Source organism: Mauremys mutica, chromosome 14, assembly GCF_020497125.1.
Source record: "Mauremys mutica isolate MM-2020 ecotype Southern chromosome 14, ASM2049712v1, whole genome shotgun sequence".
Taxonomy (NCBI): domain Eukaryota; kingdom Metazoa; phylum Chordata; order Testudines; family Geoemydidae; genus Mauremys; species Mauremys mutica.
This window is the reverse complement of record NC_059085.1, coordinates 32,354,778-32,372,087: the sequence shown is the minus strand read 5'-3', so window position 1 is coordinate 32,372,087 and position 17,310 is coordinate 32,354,778. Positions and strand designations below refer to the sequence as shown.

General features: G+C 38.2%; 1 protein-coding gene across 3 annotated transcripts in view; it reads right to left on the bottom strand.

Moving 5' to 3' along the window:
• Positions 1–17,310, bottom strand: part of CDH8 (cadherin 8) — a 211,005-nt gene that overhangs the window by 14,683 nt on the left and 179,012 nt on the right. For 2 of the 3 annotated variants that reach the window (XM_044987733.1, XM_044987734.1), the window contains one exon: positions 11,474–11,598. The exons of the other annotated variant lie outside the window; for it this stretch is intronic. In XM_044987733.1, the coding sequence (XP_044843668.1) occupies positions 11,504–11,598 (95 nt within the window). In that variant the 3' untranslated portion in view covers positions 11,474–11,503. The remainder of the gene's footprint in view (positions 1–11,473; positions 11,599–17,310) is intronic. 3 annotated transcript variants of the gene reach the window in all.

Genomic DNA, 17,310 nt, shown 5'->3' with positions numbered 1-17,310 from the left:
GGTCTGCTTTGAAAAAGGATTTTTTTATTCAAAACAAAACAAAGTTTTGCTGATCATGAGAACAATATTGCTTCAGTAAGGCCCTTTGCATAACTTTTACAATAAAGATAAAAATGTCCCATTGAACCAGAAGGCTTATTAAAATAATCTGAAACTAAATTATGTAGTTTTTATGGTACTTTTGGGTGATTTATAACTAAGCTTACAGGCGCTGAAGCATTCATGGATATTTCAAAATGACCTGCTTTTCATGAAAACCAACATTTGTGATGTATCTTCTGAAAAAAACCAGATTGATAGCTGCTATCAAATTTGATAGCAGATACCAGATATGAAGAAAACAATTTGCACTGTAAAATTTTAGCTGGCTGATCAAATTATGTCATTTACATCCTATTATATCACGTCATGCTGACACATGGCAACGGAGTATAATTTAAGTCACATAATAGATGGTTGCCATACGCAAAGTAACTTCCTAATTGTGATCTCTATTAGTCTGGGGAAATAGCCTTCCAAGAGAAGTATGGAAGACCTAAATTTCTTGAATCATTTAAAATACTGAATAAAATACCAGAGAGAACAATAGTGCACAGATGGGGAGATGGACTAGATAATTTAAAAAATCTTTTACATCCCTAAATTTATGGTTCTTTGCCAACGGCTTAAATCATAATACTTGTTTATAACATAAATTTACCACTGGATCAACTGCTGGATAATCAGTGTAATGTGTTTACAATGTATCTATTCCTATGCTGAGATTAAAGTGCACCACGGAGAATTTCAAAATAATGAACAAACTATTTTCTGGTTTATTGTCATCATTCTTATAGGTTAAAATTTTATCTGAAATGAAAAATAATATTTATTCTGCTCTAGTGCAGCGTTGACATAAAAAGGGATTATTTCAGTAATAAAATGTAGAGGCAAACAATGCCAAGGTGAAAGAATGAACATTTTTTCCTCCCTTTTGAAAAATGTGAACTTTAAATAATTGTCTGAATAATTTCTAGTTCTATGCCTTTGGAAAAGTCAGAACTTTAAATAATTGTCTCTTAAGAATTCTAAAACTTTCCTGTGACCTTTAGTCCAGCAGAGCTGTAATCAAACATACCTGTATGGTCATTTCCAGTCTAGTGGGAACTATTATATTTTACACTTGGGTCTGCTAACCCTTTAAAAGCTGGATAGAAATGTCTTTGTCCATGAGGTGATCATACAGAAACTTTGAACTGACAGTATGAGACTGTATTTGTTTTATCTTTATCAGGAAAGTAAAGAAACAAGTCAATACTTCAGATGCAGAATCTCTACTTTTTTTTTTTACACTTACATGCAACTATGAATGTGGGAAAGTGGAGGGGCACAGAGGACAGCAGCTTTGGTTTCCAGATCTATCTCATGTAATTACATGGTCCCCATCACCACACAGTCTTTAACTGATTTATCCTCCCAGCACCCCATGTGAGGGAGGGAAATGCTACCATCCCCATTACAGACGGGGAATTGAGGCAGTGACTTGCCCAGGGTCACACAGGAAGTTTGGGGTAGAGCAGGAACTGAACACAGTCCAAGTTAGTGCTCTAGCCACTGGAACATCCTTCTTCTCTGAACTCCTATTGACTTAATTGGGGCCAGGTTTTCACCTGAGTTTCTTAATTTTGTTCTGTGCTGCCTACAGTCAGAGAGTTTCAAGGTACTACTTTCCCTACCATCCTGATGTATATTTGTACCCTTGTTTCTGTTATTTCTCTATTCTATAGTTGACTGGTTAAAAAAAATCACTGCTAAAGATAAGAGTTTCTATTGTGTCTTCAGCACACTTGTGTCTTTAGCTGAAATGGCAGAATATTCACCTTGGATGCTTGCAAATTTAGGGGCAATTTCTGCTCTAAGTTACACTGTTGGAAATCCGGAGTGACTCTATTAATTTCAAAGACCCTTGAATTTTGGTCTTCCCTGTAATTTCTGTGTGTGTTCTCAGTATTAATTGCCACATATGTCTTTTTCTTAAAGAAAGGATGTAGCAGACTTCAAATGAATCCAGAGGACTCCAACCTGGAAGTGGAACATTCCTGGCCACATAATATTTTGTGTGTATGAATTACCACAATTTTCACTGAATTGCATCCTGTACAAGTTCATTACAGTCAATAGCCTGATTCTGATCTAACTCACACTGATTTATTCCCACTGACTCCAGTGGAGCTTCTTCTGATTTATATCCTTGTAAAATGGAATTGGAGTCAGACCAATGGAATTGCAAGAGTCATTAAGTTAGCAAAAATTTGGCTCCTCAGTTTTGCCCAATGTACTCAGCTAGCCAGACACCTTGTTTACTTGTAATCATAATGTTCTGACATGATGTACATTTCATTCGGATCACATCACTACATATCATGTGTGTTGAATGTTGCAGCTGTAAACTATGAGAATTAATGCAAGACGCCAAGCTCTAGTATGGAAAAGAGATGAAATGGTTGTCAAATGTGCTTAGCATTAAACATACATTATTAACATGGTAATTTGCATAGACTAATGGATCATTTTCAGCATCTACAGATTATATTTAATTCTATTATGTTGTTCATTTAATCAAAAGTTTCAAAAAGTAAGAACGTACTCTATTGGTCATTATTTTAAACTGCTTTGGTAAAACTAGTGGCTATATTCTGACTTGGAACCATGAACTTCCAATTAATTAGTATTTATATTTTGCCAAATTTGGACCAGGTGCTGTGGGGGCAAATGAAAAGCTAACAACCCCATCCAGAGGGCCTTGCAACCTGAATTTTATTTAAAATACGATGAAATGTCATAGTATTGATGACTTTGCTACAGGCATTGACATGTGAGATTTAGACATTGAAAAGAATGGAAGAAATGTATCTAAACCTCCTAAATCATTTTGAAAGTTGCAGTTGAGAGAATCTTTCAATGCTCAGCCTCAAATGACATGGGGTTTAATGTGTGTGTGTGTGTGTGTATATATATATATATATATATCACGCAGGTTCAATGAAATTCATGAACCTTTCATCAAACAAAGGATGAGTTTCAAGAATCCCTTCCCTAGCCCCATCTCCTTCCCTCACCCAAGCTATTTTCACACAGGTTCTCGGAAGGGTTTCTTAGCTTAAATCAAAACCATGAGAAAATATGAAATTACTCTGGCTTTCTAAAAATCGAACTGAACTAAAAAATTTGAACCCCATGCTATGAAAAAATAAAATAAAAGCAAAGGCAATTTAAAATATATCCATTTATAAAAGGTGCATATGGGAAGCTTAAGGATCAGGACTTTTTTATATTGGCATTAATCAAATATTAGCACAAATAACTTAGCATCTCACTGTCAATGCTGAAATAACTCTTAGGGTATGTCTACACTGCAAAGAAAAACCTGTGTCACAGGGCTTTGCAGGGCTCAGGCTGTGGGGCTAAAAATAGCAGGGTAGACACCGGGTTTCAGAGCCTGGGCTCCAGCCTGAGAGGGAATGTCTACACTGCTATTTTAAATTCTGCAGCCTGAGCCAATTGACCCAGGCTCGAGACTTGGCGCCGGCGTTTTTTCTTTGCAGTGTAGACATACCCTTGTTCACACAGATGCTGACTCTACACACATCTAGAATTTTAAATGATTTACCAACAGATCTTACAGCACTCCATAAGCGTTGACCTGGGATCAACCATATCAACCATATCAAATTTCTATTAGAACATTTAAAAGGGCAAATGTAGGCCATGGTATTTTAGTACTGCCGTACCATTAATTCTTATAATGTGCACTTTGAGATAGTGGCCACCTTACTATAAAAACTGCCTAGAATTTATCAGAGAAGTGCCTGTTGGTACTGTTGTAATAAAGATTCTGTCAGCACTTCCATTACAAAATTATTTTCAGGGGTTTATAACTCAGCTGTAACTTGCTATGAGAAATTTTTTAGCATGCATAGTCTTTGCCAAAGATCATTCCAAGCTAAAGGTGGCTTAAATTATCTGAGACATTTTGAGAAAAAAAATGTCCCTTGAAATTTCCTTGGAGCTGCTGCAACTCAAAAATTGTGGCTTTGGTTTCAACTGTGTCTGATCCTGCAGTCTTTCAACATGCAAAAGTCCACTTGATTTCCGTGAGAATAAGGTGTGCGTATGACTGCAAAAACATGCCCTTACATATATTTTTAAATGTAATCCATAATGTAAACTAGTGATATTGTGTGTTATATTTGCTTTTAAAATTTTAAAGTCTGAGATACTGAGGTGTATACGTACTCCGTAATGTATGTGCAGTATGGACAAAGGTCATAACTGGAAGACACACACACAGTAAAAGTCATGAATCCCAACATATCTAGCTTTGAAAGATGAAGAATTGTCAGCATATGACACTTTGCTTCTGAGCAGTATAGTTATTTCAGACCTGATGACTAAACCATGTAAATGCTATAGGCATGCAAACTAATTTGCACCACTATCAGAACTGGCAGATAAAGTGCTGAACAGTCTTGCAAAAACTGAAATACTTGGCAGGTACAATTCATTTGTGTGTGAGAGGAAACAAAAAGGCTATTTAGTTAGTTAGTTAGTTATGAATCACTTTTGTACCAAGCCAAAAACACGTGAGACAGAAATCCAATATGGAATCTTTCCAACTACCTCTTTCCTAAGGGGTCTCACTCCATCAATTTTGCAGGTTCTGGGTAAATTGTCCCTTTTTCAGAATTGCACAGAATTATAGATTTGTGCACACAACTGACCAGTGAGATGCCTCAATTGCTTATGGAAATTAAGTACATTTTTGCAGTTGCTGTTCTGACCTCTAAATCTCTGGGGCACAGCTTGCACTAGTGTTACTGATAGCCATATATCTTGCTTGCCACACTGGATTTGCTCCCTCTATCATCTGTAATTTATGGAAGAAGAATCTGTAACAGTACAGACAGTAGCTGTGATAATACAAGGTGAGACGAGCATAGTAAAACTATTAAAAGTAATAATCTCAAGTGATTCTATTGGCCCAGATTAGGGACATGAGAAGATTTTAACAATAATCCAACAAATAATTTCCATCACTGCAAGAAGGCTGAATTAGCTGAGCAGTGAATCAGAAGAGCAGAGGGAAATAAACTTGGAATAGCATGAGAAATTCTGAAGGAGAATGTTAGGTACTCTAAGAAAGATATCAGCTTCCTTACTGGATGAACCAGAAGATCAGAAGGCCAGATTAAAGAAATCCCAGAAGAAGATGAGTGTAAGAATTCTTTATACAAAGTTTTTTGAAGGAACTTCTTCTGATAGAAAGAAGGCCATAGAATTCTCAACAACAACAAACAAACAAAAAAAGGAAAGACATATTTGCTGGTAGCTTTCTGTGTGTCAGGAGACAATCATGAGAGAAGCACAAAATAAGAGCGTGGATTTTTCATGAAAAAAATCGACTGGAATCTTTACTGATTTAAACATTTGAGATGTTACTAGAGAAATGGGACTAGTACCACTTCTGGAATAGACTAAGCAGATGCAGAGAAGTATCTGAAGTGTGGTATCCATCCCCAAACTACACTCCTTTATTTTTTAATACTAGAGATCAGCACAAAGATTGCAGCCAGATGAACAAGGAATTGGAGAACCTGCTGGTATGCGTTATACCCACCAGCAAGAGCGACAGTATTTCTTGATACTAGTCTCTTCATGTAGTTCACTTGGTTGAGACCTAGAAGCATTTACTTATTTATTTTTATGAGGATTTTCTAAAGAATCAACGGGTAGTTAGGGATTTCCTTTGTCGCTCTTATGAAAAATCACAACTTTTATTGATTCATAGGCTGTTATGGTTGTCCCCATCACCATCTGAGCACTAAGCACACATTAAAAAAATGTACCCATACAGCCCTTCTGGGCAATGAGTATTCTATATATGGGGAAATGACACTCACACCATGATTAAGTGACTTATCCAAAGCCAGATAGGAAGCTTGTAGCATTTCTAGGGAAAAACATTCTAAATCCCAGTCCAGTTCCATAATTGCAAGGCCATCCTTTGGAGTGAGACTTGCTCACAAGTAATAAGGTTTAAAGTTATACTAGAATGACTTCCATGTCAGTTATAAATGGATAATAGTTAGAAAATGGCTACATCAAAGATTATTATTGTTTATTATTTGTATGGTTGTAGCACCTAGAATCCTAGAATAGAGTGAAACTTAGGTATGGCAGTTCACAACAAAACATTTTGATTTCAGTTCTTATGAGTTCCCATCTCCTATATTTTGCTTTGAGTTTGGGGTTAGGTTGAACCAAAGTCTCCAAGAGAAACTCAGACAAAATCATCAAATTCTACCTGGTTTTAGATGAAAACCATATAAAACCACCAAGTCATTAGTTATATCCTAAGGAAAAAAATAACCAGCTTCCATATGCAAGACAGGCAAAAATCTGCCTAAATGTGCAAATATCAGAAAAGACTGCTCAAGTGGCCACCTGATTTTTCTCTTGAACAACCTGATAATTCTATAAGCACTGTGACAAAATGGCTGATGTTGATATGGTGGGTCCCACGCTTTTTCCCCTGCTCTTGGGCGCCAAGGGCCCCGCTAGTGGCCTGGGAAGGTGGTAGAGGAGGGAAGCGGGGGAGGGGTCTGGGTTTGCTTCTCACTCTGAGCCCCAGCCCCTCTCAACCCCTGTGGGTTTCTTGCCCTCTTCCCCCTTAGGTAGGGTTACCTTCGGTCCTTAATGCTAGGAAAGGGAGTCTCCCTTCCTTCCATTCTCTGGTCTTTCAGGTCTCAGCAACACACCTCCACTGACTGCCTGAAGCAGGGGGGGTTTATTAGGTTCCTGACAGGGCCTTAATTGACTACAGGTGCTCCAATTAACCTGTAGCAACCCTACCTAGTCTACAGGGAACCACGCCTTAATTAGCCTAGAGCTTATATATCTCCCCTCTACCACTCTCCCACTATTCCCTTGCCTTGCTGTATCACAGCACTCAATGGCCTACCATCTTGCCGATTTTACTGAGATGGTCATAAGCACCACATGGTAGTATTCTCATTGAAACTCCTCCTGAGTTCAGTCTTGTATCCCTGGTCCCCATCAACTCAATTCAAAATAGGACAGCCAGATCTTCCTCCTGGCTTATCCCTCTGACCATCCTCCTCCTCAATTGGCTCCCCTGTTTCCACAGCACCAAATACAACCCTTTTGTCTTTTCCTCCAATTCCTTTCATAACTTAGCCCCACCCTACCTATCTGACCTGTTATCTTAAAGCTGACTCCCATCTTCACTCTATCAATAATGTCAACCACAGTATCTCAATTTATTGCTTCTCCAACAAGCATTTTTGTGCTTTCTCCTGTGCTGCCCCTTATGAGTGGAAATAGCCCCCAGTCTAAATCTATACAATCAGCATCTTGTCCCCCTCCAAATCCCTCCTCAAAATTAACCTTTTCTGTAATTCATACCAAAAACTGGCATCTGAATACAGCTAAACTGGCTGGAACAGCTCATCTCCTATTATGTTACTCTGGCTTCCCCAACCCCAAGCCTGGCCTGCGAATTTGTCTCATCCACCTATCATGCCTTGTCTTCTAGACTATAAATTATTTGAAGTAGGGATTGTCATTTATCTCACAATACAGTGACCAGACCTGGTTGCCCTTTAGGTGCTACCATGATAGTAAATAATAATAATTACTCATGATAAGTTTGACTAGCATAAATGTGGTTGCATGAGAGAATACTAACCCTGATAAGTTGAATTTTAACAATTAGGTACAGGTTGAAGACTCATACTGCATTGCATTTTATGCATACACATGCCGCTGTGTCTGTTATGGCCCGAGGAATCCATTATGTCTGTGAATGAAATTTGCTAGCTTATGACTAGTGAGGAGGGATTCAGGTTTTTAGGGATATATTTGATACCCTCCTCCCAGTCAGCCAGTCTCTGCAGCACAGAAAGGGTTCACATTAAGATTGATGTAATGGTCATCTGGCTGGGAGGAATTACTGTATTTCAAATGAATAAGAAGAGGAGCTTCGTGTAAGCTCAAAAGCTTGTCTCTCTTGCCAACAGAAGTTGGTCTGATAAAAGATATTATCTCACCCACCTTGTCTCTCTGTACTTCAAATGATAATGCATTACTTCCTGAACACCACTTGTATACTTAGCACTTTATGGGAGGTTACAATCTATGCAAACCCACCGCATAGTCTTGTATGTGATCTGGCAGTTCCCACTGAGTGTGCTATGCTTTCTTTATATGTATATATATAAAATTGTAAAAGACTATATAGACCTACTCCATTGAAGTCAATGGAAGTCTTACCATTGACTTCAATGGGATTTGGATCAGACCTTATATTAGTGAGAAAAAGACCTGAGTTCACTGCCTCCCATGTTAGAAAGGAGTCAGATGTATTATTATATTATACAGATGTATGTTATATTTAGGGTCTCTTGTATAGTGAGTCCCTTAATGTTCCAGATTGAGGGTATCAACAGAAAGAGAAATTTTATGATGAGAAATATTTTTGTCAGCTAATTAACCATTATAAATCCTTGCTTTACACTGTATGTTGTCCGCAAACCGGATTCTCTCCCTAGAAGAGGTGTATTTATCTGTTAAATTGTACTACAACTTCAAACAGTGGGAATATCAGCTAATTCTCATCTACTGAGACCCAGTGGTTAGAAGAGAAAAAAAATACAACTGAGGGGTGGCAGAATTAATTGATATTCTTCCTGACAGCCATTGGAGGATGATTAAAACAGAGCAGGTATGCAGAAACCTTACAAAATAAAATGCAAAACCAGTGACTAAAAATGGACTCATGCCATAATTGCCAATTAGCTGCTCAGAACTACAAAACCAAACACATGCACACATACCCCAGGCCAATAATGAGGTTGGGGAGAGGGTAGGGAGCATTTGTTAAAATATCGTGTTTGTCCTGACCTGTGACCAGATTAGGGACAAAAACAATGGCAATTTCCCCTCCTACCAACACCTCCACTTCTGAGACATTATTCCTCCTCTACAGTGAATAAATGCCACTTAACAAAATATCCAATATGGATAGAAAGCATATTGTCCATGAGTACCTCTACTGAGGGACCTGCTTTTTGAGTGCAGAAAACTTGGAGGGATTAATTCCAAATAAGAAACCAGAAGTGTCTTATATTCTGACAGATGCATCTAAGCTACATGTTTGCAGAAGACTCTCTCCTGAAAATCTGGAAAAAATATGTCCAAGTGTTCTGATGTACATTTGGTAAAAGAAGCCAAGGCAAACATAGCCACTCTGCTTATCTACATGATTCCAGACAGGAAGCAACAACCTGTGAAAGTTGTGGGGGAATAGTTTCTTTCTTTTGCTCCCACATACGTTGAGTTCTGAATGAGATGTGGTGATCCAGTACATGGTGAACACTGTAAAGCTACAGTTGGAGAGATCCAGTGATGATCTTCTTGGAAAAACATTCCCCCTTTATAAACATCTTATACTTCTGGCAAACTATCAGATGTTAGAGTAGAAATACTCCACCAGGCACGACAACCAAATGAGACTGGCAAACCTGACAAATAATGGTGAGGAACAGATTGTGAAAAGTTTTCCTCTCGAATACACTGAATCTAAGCCCCAACCTATACAGTGAATTCCCACACTGTTTTTGAGGAGAATATGGCTCACTGTCTTTATTACTGAAAGACAATTTATTTTATAAGTCTTAGCATTTTGCATAAACAGTCAGCACACTAATCTGCATGCACAGCTGAACCAACATGTGACAGAACACTTAAGCAATTTGTAACAGGGAAGAAACAGAAGGACAAGAAGAGTTACTGCCACTAAAGTTTGCTTATTTATAGATAAGTTCATTGGTTTAGACATCAGAAAGATACTATCAGGATACACAAAGATCTGAAACACAGACAAACCTAAAAGTGTCCAAGCAGATGTTGACAGATAAGAAAGAGAAATCATCTCTCGAAATTCCTATTAATGTTAAGGTTTATTTTTCTCTGGTTTTCTTTCAATCACTTTCTTTATTTTAATCATGGTTAATGATTATATTAAAGTGACAAAATGGGAGGAAATGTGTGTGGGGGGGCAGTAGAATATAGTTTAATAGTCTGTGTGTACTGAGGAAGTTTTGGTGAAGAGCTACAATATTGCTGCTATGTTTGACTACATGTTGGCCTCCCATAAAAGACAAGTGGAAACTGAAATAATACAGAAAATAAACATGATGAAGAAAACATTAAGTCCTCTCACCAAATTATCATGTATGTGCTGAGGCTTCATTAATTTATGTTTGTAAAGCACTTTGAGATCCTACAAGGTACTACATACAATCAAGACATTGCTGTACATCTGAAAAAAACTTCTAAAATTTCTAAGGGATCCAACTTTGGATTCCTTTATTGTCAAGATGTTCCTGGATGTGAAATTAGCACACTTGCCACCATCAAGGCCTGAGGTACATTGTTTAGCTGAAATTATGTCAGACTGAAGCTTTAATTTGTTCTTATCGCTATGTGTCTACCTGGTCTTTTATCCGCATTCCAGATTTTCTTTGCTAAAATGAATTTGTTCTTTCAGGGTGACTGCCTGGCCCATTTTTTTTCTTTTTTCTGTTTTGTTTTCTTAATCTTTTTTGTTTTCCTTTTGTGCTGTTTTAAAACTATACCATTGTTATTTACTTTACTGTATTTTTATTGACAAGTTAATGAAATAATTATTGGAAAAAGAAAGAAAACGATATTAAACTATTGGAACTGGCAAACACTACGGCAGGAAAATTCACAACGTTTTCCATTTTAGTGCATATGGTGCTCAACACTGACCTCAGATCTTTTTCACTTAGACTGCATCTGGTTCTTAATTAGTTTGATTTATAAAATGAAACATAATTGACTCCTTGTCAACATTATGTTGCTAGCAGCACAAATCATAAATTATAAATAAGTGAAATACAAGCCTTTTATGATCATGTATGCATAATGGCATGCTGTACATATACAATATTATCCCTTCCTTTATTGCTCTCCATTCATATTTGCTTGTACTGGTTCATGTTCACATAAATGTTCTGAAATAAATTGTGTCATTGTGACTGATAATTCACGTGGGGAAAAAAAGGCTCTCTCAGGAGGGATATGATGCTGTGAAAGTGAGCCCTCCATTTGGGTATTTGGATTCCCTGACAATTGGCTGGATACTTTTATCTGTGGGGGTGATGGAGAAGCCAACACAACAAAGATAGGATGAAGACAGGACTGAAAAGGTTAAGAGAGTATCTGGAACAAAAATGCTCCAGTAGAAGCACTTTGCTAGCTATAAAATTTCAAAGAGAGCAGGAAAAAAAATAATAAAAAAACAAACAAACCGGCAAACAAAAAACCCCAAACCACAGCACAGCTGAATAAGAGCCTACAGATGCCTAAAAGAGGACAATAAGCTTACCAGGTGGCCCCCTCCTTGCTGGCTGGAACATCAGGTTGGCCTGTCCGGTCCAATGAAGACTTGATTGATCACATCTGGCTTATGGCGGAGGAGAGAGGGGATCTGTCTGGCTGGAGCCCTGCATCCTGAATACAGGAGAGGAGTGAATATGGTTTCAGCTGGACAGAATAGACAGCATGGTCAAAATGTGGAGGAGGTTGATAGCTGTGTTAAAATTTGTGGACCTGGTTCTGTTCTCTGGCATTGGATTTCAGCTAGAACAGAGGAAGTTCTTTGTCAAGCTGCCAAAAGGAGGCCATCTCTTCAGCCTATAGAGATGGCAAAAACTGCATCAATCATTGAAAGAAAGCGTAGATAGCAGCGAGGTAGAGTTAAAAGATATGTTTGAAGAAGAAATTGCACTCAGTCCTCACCTGTTCCCTGGCTCCAATTAGAGGTGAGCCTGGAAAGAGTAGCTGCCTACACGTGAAAAGAAAGATGGGGCAGGTGGCAGAGCACCAGGTATTGGTGGAAGAAGCAGAACAAGATTAAATGTCCAACGTGGAGGAATTACATGCCCAATACACACTCTGCTACAGTGGTGGCCATGGGAAAATGCAGGTTTCCCTCTGTATTGCTGTAGTCCTCACTACGGACAATAATAGAAACTCCTTCTCTATAAGACTGCCCATTTCAAATATCACTCAGGTGATAGCATGGGGGCATTACAGAAAATAGCCTGTAGGTGAGGTAGTAGCGGAAGATAGGAGAAGGGAAAAAGGAAAGTCTCAGACATGAAGGATACATGCCGAGCGAAAGAAACAAATGCTGGCTTTTCATTGTTACCGGGGTTCTAAGTAGATGGTGCACATGCAAAGTGGCATGTTCTAAAACAGTGTTTCTCAAACTGGGGTCGCCACTTGTGTAGGGAAAGCCCCTGGTGGGCCGGGCTGGTTTGCTTACCTGCCCCGTACGCAGGTCCGGCCGATCGCAGCTCCCACTGGCTGCAGTTTGCTGCTCCAGGCCAATGGGAGCTGCTGGAAGCGGTGCAGGCTGAGGGACTTACTGGCTGCCACTTCCAGCATCTCCCATTGGCCTGCAGCGGTGAACCGCGGCCAGTAAGAGCCGCGATCGACCAGACCTGCGGATGGGGCAGGTAAACAAACTGGCCCGGCCCGTCAGCAGTGACCCCAGTTTGAGAAACACTGTTCTAAAAAGTGAAATATGTTATTTACATTACAATATAAGACAACACCACGGAAACTGAAACACAAGTGTATTTGTACAGTGTCTAGCAATATGAGGTCTGGGCATTTCTGTAGTGTAACAGAGACTCCTTTGTAAAAAAAGAAAAAATAATAATTTATTTGAAACCCTAGTGGCCTGTCTCTTATTTAGAGTAACTGTCAAGAAAAGCATGAACACTATGAAAAAAAAATCAAATCAGATGTTCCTGATCCCTCACTCATCATCAATACAAAGAAACATCACGTGCCATCATGTTGCTGTTCATCTCATGGAGCAACAAACACATCCAACACACTTGCAGGATGACGTCATGTTTCAGAACTTCTTCAGTTATATGACCGAATAGGTTTAAGTCTACTTGCCTACTTAGTGCTAAGAATGAAAATGTCCAACACAGCCACTGATCCCTGGCAGTTCCCGTCAGATCAATCTTCTAGGGACTAAGAATGGGTGAACCAATGCAGAACAAACAGATAACCCCACTCTATTCTCCATGTCCATTTCTACAAGTGAGCCTTTTCGAGACTTTACAAATGTCCTCCCTCAAAGACATCACTGAAACTCAAGTTCCTCCCAGCTTTTTTCTTGTTCCAGAGACAATAATTTTCTGCCAGTTTTGATAAGCAGCAAATTACCATGCCCTCTGTACTGGCTACCTTCCACTTTCTGACACGTCGAGAGGCAGAGCTTAGACATCACCCACATTCCCAGTCTAGCACTAACCACATTCCACCCACCTGCTACAGTGGTGGTTAAGAGTAAGATGGTGGCAATATCTGCTTACCTCTGTGTCTCTGGGACCCAAGGTGCTTACTTCTTCTTTGCTCCCCTGCACTGACACAAAGTACAAATCACAAAGCTAGGCCTTCCCTCTCCCCCCCACCTTTTTTTTATTATTATTTTTATTTTAAGAGTTGACCATGAACAATCACCAAAATCTAAACACTCCTGAATTTTGCAAATCTTCCGGCCTAAAATCTTAATTTTGTGAATTTGTAGATCTATACCTAGAATGTTATCTTTTAACTAGAACTGGTCAGAAAATGCTGATTTGATTAAATTGAAAAGTTTAATGAGAACATATCTATTCCATTGATTATTTGCAGGAAATTAGTGAAACCTTTTGTTTCGATATGGTCATAACGTTTATTTTTGACTAATCTTTTTGACATTTATATTATAATACAAATGTCAAAATAATAAAGTTGAAATAAAATGGTTCAACCTTCTTGAAATGATACATTTTGATAAGATTAAAATTAAATATTTTTGGAATGTTTTGTGAAAAATTCTGAGATTTTGACTTTTTGGCCTGATTTGGGACAAAATGAAGTTGATGGAAGTTCCAAATTTTGGTCATCTTTACTTTAATCCAGTACAAGTTTATTAATATGATATTGATAAAATGATTTATAGGCCTAGGCCCAGACACTGCCACGATTTATGTTTTTGGAGTAAGGTGCCACTTCTGTCAGTGGGTGGCAGATTGTCTCACAAATGTTACCCAATAACCCTAGTGTCCATGAAGTATTTTCAGATGTTCAATTATTTAAATACATAAGCATCCAGTCTACTTAGGACTGAATACTGGCATCTGCCCAGTGAGTAGCACCTCATTATGCAATAGTCCCATTGATTTGAGATGTCATAATCGTGCCCATAGCAATTAAAGAAATTCTGATCAGTAGCCTTTCAAGTACTTAGCAATTTATTTTTTTCATTAATAAAATGCAACTCATATTCTAAGTGCATGTACACACTGCCGGTGCTGCAGATAGGGTGGCAAAATATTTACTTATAGGCACCAGGACCTGCAGTAACTGCTTTGCAATCATATCAGTGATTTTTAAATAAAAGCATGACTTGAGATGTGATTTGGTACATTTCAGAAATGCACTTTAAAAAATATGCAGACCACCTTAATTACTATGGATAAAAATGAGGATAATAGTTAAACACATTAGAAATATGGAAGCATGTGCTTCCCTTGGAGAACTGCCACTGTTAAATGAAATCTGAGCCAGGGTGGATGACAGCTGGCCACAAAGATTCCTGATGCTCATGTAACACTACATGAAATGGCAATGGAATATGAGGATTTATAGCACACGTGCATAAGACAATAGGAGTGCTGACATTTTGGACATGCATTGTATATCCATAGGCAGTGATGGGTTTAATGGTGTCATTGGTAAAGCAATTTGTACTAGAGGTTGTCTCTCAAACTAGGCAGAGCAAAGAAAGAGCATTCAGCTAACATATTTTAACTCTCCAAGCTATCTATATCTTATATCTATCTATCTATATCTATCTATATATGAACATCAATCAAAAACACAATAGGGACTTTTAAAGACGATGACAGACAGACCAACCAAGGAAAGGAAAGGGAGCATGATACTCAGGAAAGAATCCTGCATTAGCACGACCAGATTTACTATGGTAGGAGCAAAAGCTATTTTGTCATAGATTACCCTGTGAGTATGCATGTGACAGATGCTGCTAAAGAAAATATCTGACAGTTGGAATATTTATATATTTTTCTCTTTTTGTTTTTATTAAACTGAAGGCATAGAGGTAACAAAAACATTTTCTGATTTCATATCTGTTCTGGACATTGGCTTTTAGCATCTTCATTTTGGACAGTAAAATGAGGGGAAACAATCCCCAAAGGTGTTGCATACTTTTTCAGATAATTCATATAGTTTGGAAACAATAGCTTATAAATGGAAAGGAGGTGGTTTGGAAAGCAAGTTTTAAATAAAGTGAGTAATTCAAGCACAGGATGTCATGTAATCCAACTAGTGCTTGGGTGATATATATGGTCTGATTATAACAACAGGCTATCTTACTTTAACCACATGGCACATTGCCTACCAGTTTCAAGTCACCCCACTGAGGAAATTACTGACATTAAAATTGTTCAATCTGAGGAGCAAAAATATTGCACGTTTAAGCATGAATATTCTGGGAAATATTGTGTACATGGACAGACACACACATTGATAATTATGTGTGTGTGTGTGTGTGTGTGTGTGCGTGTGTGTGTATGAGCAGAGAAAACGGTGCATGTAATCATAAGTGTGAGAGTCTCGATACAATATTTATTGTATATATAATAAGTTTTGTACCTAGGCTACCCAGAAATTGAGAATGGCATTTATTTATAACATTTAATTTTGATAGGAATAAGCTACACCACAGAAAGGTTTCTCATTAGAGTACATATGATGCTTCTATTTAAAAGCAAAGTAAAGGAATATATACTCTTGGTTTTATTCACTTCGCCTGCACCAATATTCACTTTGGTCCAGATTCTGGGCTTCCCATCAAGAACATGGAATGTCTGTTGAGCTTTTTCAGGATTATTAATGTGTGCCCCTAATGTGGTCCCCTCTGTGCTTAGAGGGGCAGGTTTTCCTTGTCTTGCCCATTCTCTTCACTACTGCCCTTTGGTGGGTCCCAGCAGAGTTTAGCACTATGTATTCTCTCACCGATGCAGTGAAAATGCACCATTTTCTCTGCCAGGAGATCCTCTGCAGCCCTGGACATTTGAGGACTATTTGATCCAGGGCATATTTTCAATACCCAACACATCTGCCATTTGAGGAACATTTTGAAGTTTTACCAATTAATGGCAAACATTTATTTGCTAGTTTTAGAATGAAAATTGCAATTTGCATTTGCAAACAAAACTTGAATGCCTGGGAAAACTTTTTTCATAAGGCTCTGCTCTTGACTGATTAAACAATAGGGATAATCAGAACAGGGGTTGCTTAATGGTAAATGCATATACAATATACTATGTTATAAATACAAAAGAAAGTTCATGTGGTAGCACTAGACTTCTAATTACATTTTTCAGATCACGCTTTTATCATAATACTATAAATCAAATTCCAAAGCCTCATTTTCACAGGTCTTGTTTCAGTTCAGTGATGCCGCAAGGCTACAAAATTCCTTCTCAGTTTCCTAAATAATTGGTGGCATTTTGTTATCCATCTCTGTGCCAGAAAATAGTGACTGGTGACCCGTTATATGTTGGGAGATTGGCCCTATGTGGATAAACATTCTAAGGGTTGAGATACATTGTCAGAGTTTATCCAAATCTATCTAAACATATTTGTTTGCCTGGACATCTTACAAAATCAGGTTTTCACCTGACAGTATTTTCAGTATTTCTTGCTTTGGAGGCAGTCAGAAGTAATGCAAGAACAGCATTACTCAAGGTATTTCATTCATTCATCCAAAACCAGATACAAAGACATGCAAAAATTAGATAATCAATCACGACACTCATAATTAGCAACCGTCTATTAGGATCTGTCCTTGACTCACGTGGTTGGGTACCTGGACCGAAGTTGCCACATGGTTTGTAAGATTGGGTGACCTGATTATGTGTTAACTAAGTAGAATTTTCAAGTCCCAATCTGATGGAGAGAGAAGGATTTAATGCATCTGGTCAGTTAACAGAATGATCAACTCTGCTTGCATCACAGTTCTAGAGAGTGAGCCTATCTTTCAGTAGGTTTTCTGTCACCAGCAGCAGCACATTTTGCTAAATTTAAAAATTATCAACCCATTCAGTGACACAGGAGATAAGAAAACAT